Here is a 6061-nt window from a genome sequence, read left to right on the forward strand (position 1 = left end):
GTGATACTTTCTTAAGTTCAACCTATATCATATCTCTCTTTATTTTGGGCGCAAAATCAGCGGCTCCGCATCATAAGAACGGTGTTTCATCCTGCAGCACACCCGTATCTTACTTCATCTCCTCGGGTGCAGAGACGTTCTCACCGTTGCTGTTATTCGCGCCCAGCGGGGACCTTCTCACTCAGCAGTTTGTCCCACTGCCTACATTATACAGCGCGGCTTTTGACTTATTTTTATTTTTATTTTTTTTCTGGGTGAAGACACACCGAGTCACATAAAAAAAACACTGCTGAACTAGCTATCAGGATCAACAACCCATCACTTATTTTCCTCTCAGAGTCATCCCAGGGGCCTTAAAAGCAGGATAGTAGAAATAACACTGAATCACAAGGGACAGTTTCTAATGTAGATTAGTTAAATGTTTTCTTAAAAACGGGTAATTAGTAAAATGAAGTCTGTCCTCAATAAAGGAATAGCCTAGTTCACCAAAAAAGTTAAATTCTATTATGATTTAAACTGTTACACTCTTAAAAATAAAGGTTCTTCAAGCGATGCCATTGAAGAACCATTTTTGGTTCCACAAAGAACCATTCAGTCAAAGGTTCTTTTAAGAACCTTCTCTTTCTTACCTTTTTATAATCTGAAGAACCTTCTTTCGCCACAAAGAACCTTCTGTGAAACAGAAAGGTTCTTCAGATGTTGAAGGTTCTTTATAGAACCATTTAGATTAAAAGGTTCTTCTATGGCATCGTGAAGCACCTTTATTTTTAAGAGTGGAATCTGTATCATTTTTGTTGTTCTGCTGCTGAATATAGAATATATTTTGAAGAATTTGAGATTTAGGCCTACTTAGGGAAAAATATGGAAGTCAATAGAAAGCACCCACATTCTTCAAAATATCTTCTTTTGTGTTCTGCAGAATAAAGAAAATCATACAGGTTTGGAACAGTTCATAAATGACAGAATTTTCATTTTTGGGTGTTGCAAACCTGTATGATTTTATGTTTTAACATAGTTTCCAAGTAATCACTTAACTTAGATTGGGCCTAAAATTTAATGGGCTCTAACTCAGATTATTTTTTACCTAAAGAAGTTACTATGGCAACAGTAGCCTTATTCTGACACCTCATCGGTAAAACGTAAATAGGGCTGCTGTCATGAATTAACTTTACTACAGAACAACGACTTTAAGTGCTGTTTAAAACGTCTTCAGAAAAACTGCGAGAAGCGCCAAAACATTGGGTTGCGCGCGAAATCCTGGACAGATTTCGGACAGAAAACAACACTATCCTAACTGAAGAAATATTTTCCGTTTTTTTTTCTATGTGCTGCATATACGTAAATGATCTGTCGTTGTTTGTTAAATGAGAAATGTTATCCCTTGTAAAACACACGTTTTCTTGAGCATTTTGTATCTGGTTAACGTTAATTCTCGCAGAACACTTGCGCTCCGAGACAAAAACGCTTTCAAAGACATGTAAGTTAATTCTCTTAGCTCGCACTTTTGGTAGTGTGACATTGAGCCAAAAACGACAAACCAAATCATTAAACATGTTAATTCTTCAGTACATTCGCAAAAGGGTGTGATAAACGCACACGGTTAGTAGTAAAAATTCGCTCGGATTATCCCTCAATTCCGCCCCGGGTTTTTGGCTCCGAGTCTGACTGGACCTGCAGGCTGCTCACCGGGCCGGATTGGACCAGGTGCCCCGAGGCGCGCTCTGTCCAAATCCCTCAGGGACAAGGAACCAGTGCAACTCTTACCCTGCAGCTCTGCTTTGACTGTGGATTATAGGACAAACACTGGTATCTCCGTAAACACTCCACACACATGAATACACAGAGAAAGGCCAGACGCTCTCAGCCCGGGGCAACAAGATACAGAGCCCGTGCTATTTAGATTGATGTAGGCCACTTTGATTTAAAACTCTCATCCAGCTCTTCTTCTGTGTGATAAGGAGAAACAATTGAACACTGTGTGGTTCTTAAAGAAAGTACTGTCATTAAAGGTCAAGAGAGGGTCTTGAATATATAATGTTGAAGCAATATCAAGCCTTAGAACATTAGAATTGCCAAATATTGTTATATAATGTGTCAGTACTAAATTTGTCTGAATTGTTTTTACACAGTGGCTGGAAATGTGATCAAGTGAACATGTGCTGTTGTTACCCTAAGGAACAATTTCAACCTGATCTGACTATAAAATTATTTATGGTGGTAACATAAAATGCCAACTGATTTAGTCAAAACAGAATATATTTGATTTAAATTTATAATCATTTAGATGTTACCACAAGACGTGCATTTTTAAGTCAACAAAACATTTTTATAATGTACTGCTCTTCAAAACTGTGCATTTCACAAAAAGACACACTGCATTTATTGTTAAATATAATTTATTTTATACCACACAAAAACATTTATGACATTTTTTAAAACATCAGGTTGGAGGAGTTCGGAGACATCAGTAACCTCATGGGCACAGTTCAAGGTGAAGTTCTGGAGAACTTTTAACCACATTTATGATGGTGATAAAAGTTTAGCATTATGTAACATTATAGGGCAAAAAATAGTTCAAAGACCCAGAAGGTCATTTGATTCAAAAGAATATGATGCACAAAGATGACTTTTCACTTGATAACAGTCATCAGCTGGTCTCATGAGTTTTCCGAGATTGTCCGTTATTGGGCAGCAGTGGCAGCACCCATGCGCAGAAGCTCTTTCCTGTGTGTAAGAATGATGTCGAAACTGGACTGGAGCCGGTTCTGCTGCTCCTGGACACGGTTTTGTAAGGTGCGAACCCATCGGATAAGGGCCAGGCGACGATACATAGTCAGTTGGACCTGATGCTTCTCCATCTCCTGTGCCTTAAACCTCTCCCGGTCCTGTAGCGTCCAAACAGCCTCCATAAGGTCCGGCAGCTCAGAACAGGGGTCAGTGTCTGAGTCCAACAAGCCATCTTCAACTGCATCAGCGCCCTCCAGGCTCTCTCGACGCTTCTCTGCCTTCTTATCCATGTGGTTTTGGTTTTTCATGGTGTCCACAGTTGCATTCCCATTGTCTGCCATTGGACGTTCACGGCAGATTTGATTCCAGATGGAATTGTGGGCCCCTGCGCCCCCGATGTCAGCACTCTCTGTGCTGAGTGGGGAAGAGCTTTCTGACCTGTAACTGAATTCAAACTCTTCATTACTGTCAGCCCAGTCTATCACACCATCCTCCTCTTCGTCATAATCCAGCAGGTCCTCTACTTTCTCACTCTCTCCCAACGCCTTCTTTTCATCATCCGTCACTCTCCTCATCTCTTCATCAAACTTGCCTTCTTCTGCGCCATCTGGAGGCACTCTGCCGCCCATATCATCTCCACTTTCAATCTCAGGAAGAGGCTCCAAAGGGCTCCAGCATGGCAGACGAGACAAAGGGGAGAGGGGACCAGGTCCATAGTGGTTGGCAGAAAGGGGCAGATCACGGCCCAAAGCTCTTGGCCGCACCTGGTTGCGATTTTCATCTCCTGTCATGGGGTCATCGTCCTGCCCCAGGAAGTTAAAGTTACCATCTTTCTCGCATTTCTTCTGACTGTTGGTTTGGATGCGCAGAGCTTGATTTCCAAGGACAGGGTTCATGGCCCGATCTTGCTGAAGCATTTTCAGTTTTGTTTGAGATTCACTCGCTCTTTGAAAAGGGGAGAAAAAAAAAAAAAAGCGTTAGTGGTTTGACAGAAGAGGCTTTACAGGATGCAAAAGCAAAGTAATACATTATATTTTGGCTGTGAATATAGTTTCAGACAAAACAGAAAAGGGCTGAAAGGCCACTAATACACTGTAAATAATATCTGTGGCTAAATTCTCTTATAATGGTTAAAATAATACATTAAATATTCAGTGGTGCAATTCCACGGTATGTTCTCCATTTCGGTGACATGAAATATTCAGATGTCCCCTCACAGATATAGTCCACGTAATAACTTCGGGGGCCTGTCAATCATTCGGCGTGACAGGCTCTGCGCGGCCATGTGGTGCTGAAGAACAGCAACCAGCGATTCAGGGTTGCGCGCCTGAGGCGCAAATAATAAAATGATTGAGGACATAAAATCTGCAAGTAGTCCAATTCCGCCCCAAGAACAGGACCGAATATTTGTGCTAACCTGAACGGCTCGGTGCATTTCGGTATAATTAAAATTCCTAATTTACTTGACGATTCGTGCAATTCGACTGGAATAGCTCGAAGCGCCGCGTTAAAATAAATACATACGATGCATGAAGGGAATCAATGAACATTAAACCACCAATCAAACGCGTTTTTGGAGCTCGATGCTCAACTAGCTGCCTAACGAGCACAAACATTATCCAAATAAATGTTATCGCAGATTCAGATAATCAACAAATACAAACCAGAAACAGTCAATCGCAAAAACTAAGAAAAAAAAAGATACTGATAAATATAATCCAGACAAACAGGTTAAATTACGTAAGAGCGTGCGGCGTTACGCTAGTCTCACCCCATCTCTCAGCTTCGCTCTCTCGGCCGGGAACGCGGCGAAAAACAGCGCACATCCACAGAGCGTCTAAACCTCCTCCAATTTTATCTAGCCGTTACATAAATGGCTGATTGACAATAACATTTGAGAATCAATTATTAGAGGGCATTGTCTTACGGTTTGTTATCCGCTTTTCGTCCGCGAATAAGATACAGTGTCCTCCCTGTTTTCCCCTCCTCCGACCGACCCTCTCTAGCGATGTTAATCTGATTCCTCCTCTATCTCTCTCTCCCTCCCAACCGCTCCCTTTTCCCGTGTACTGCAACGGAACACTGGGCTATGACTCACTTCCTAAACTGGGAAGGGAGCACATAAGATGGAAACCGGTGAAATGAGTGGAAAATAGTGTGGGAAAACTAATTCAAATAAGTCTTGGACAAGGGAGGGGGCTCTGAACCCTCCAAAAAGAGGTCAAAACAAGTAATAAAAGTAAAGGGTCTTAAAGTAGATATATTTAATTTTCATTACTATCAATTCTGGCAAGACATAAACAAAATATACGTACTGTCAATATCATATTATTATAGGATTAAATATATCATAGAAACCTTTGTTTTACTAGAAATGACCTTTGATGGTTAGCTATCTGTGCAAAAGGCACAAAACTACAATTTGATTTGGCGAGATTGCAGGAAAATTAAGTAACAAAAAAACTTAAGTCCTACAAAATGTAAAATACCCTCAACATAATCAGACAAGAGTTAAGGACGACCTTTCAACAACCAGGTTTATTCCCCTTAATGGGCCTGCAGTTTTGTTGTTGTAGGTCTATGATGGCTTATCATGAGGCACTGTGTGACTGTGTTTTGGTGCTTGCACATCAGACAGACTCAGTAAGTACATTCCCTCCCTATCCCATGACAAGCAATTGCTGGCGACAGAAAATAACTCTTCTCTCCCCCCTCCTCCCCCTGTCCAACAACATCCCCATTCAAGTGTCGCACCTTCAGGCTGTCTCTACTCTCTCCCCCTTCCATCTCTCAATAGCCTTAACACATGAAAAATACATCAAATAAAAAGTCTGCCTGTGGCTTGGTCACATGGAAAATCATCTACATCAAGCAAACAATCCAGGGAAGGGACGGAGATGAAGATGAGAGCAAGAGATGTTTGAAGTTGCCTTGTAAAATGAGCTTTAACACTTGCTGTATGAGTTCAAAAACACATTACCTGTAAAACACAACGGGGTAGAAGCAAGTTTATGCCACTAAAAAAAAAAAAAAAAAAAGCTGGATTGTGTCCCACACATACATGATAACTTGCAGTAAAAGCATACTGTTGCCAGAAAACTGAAGCACTTGTTTGGATGCAAGCAGCCTGCAGTTATGACCCATTTCCCTCAGTTCAGTTGCACGTCTCCCGTCCCGGCGGTTTGAGCAGTGACAGAGCACAGAGGGACTCACCCCTGGCACTGCTGTCAAAAGCCACCACTCAGATCCAGTATGGCAGCTAGTGCACATTCAACCAGTTGCCCAGAAGCTCTCCATATACACACACACACACAGACTACATGGAATTAGTTTT

The 6061-nt window shown here is 41.5% G+C and overlaps 1 protein-coding gene and 1 long non-coding RNA gene across 3 annotated transcripts in view; one reads left to right on the forward strand and one right to left on the reverse strand.

Annotated features, from left to right (window-relative positions):
• The window catches only part of LOC306847517, a 779007-nt gene that overhangs the window by 270715 nt on the left and 502231 nt on the right, over window positions 1–6061 (forward strand). The window lies entirely within an intron of this gene.
• Window positions 2381–4766, reverse strand: LOC306846804 (uncharacterized protein). Of its 2 annotated transcripts, none has more exons than XM_079380426.1 (2): window positions 4655–4766; window positions 2381–3672 (listed from the first exon to the last, which is right to left on the reverse strand). In XM_079380426.1, exon 2 carries the CDS (start codon window positions 3642–3644, stop codon window positions 2682–2684), a length of 963 nt encoding a protein of 320 aa, XP_079236552.1. In that variant the 5' UTR covers window positions 3645–3672; window positions 4655–4766; the 3' UTR covers window positions 2381–2681. The 2 variants fall into 2 exon arrangements, with proteins under 2 accessions (XP_079236552.1, XP_079236551.1); XM_079380425.1 differs by having other exon boundaries at window positions 2388–3672; window positions 4499–4731.

This window comes from Barbus barbus (genome assembly GCF_936440315.1).
Source record: "Barbus barbus genome assembly, chromosome: 27".
Taxonomy (NCBI): domain Eukaryota; kingdom Metazoa; phylum Chordata; class Actinopteri; order Cypriniformes; family Cyprinidae; genus Barbus; species Barbus barbus.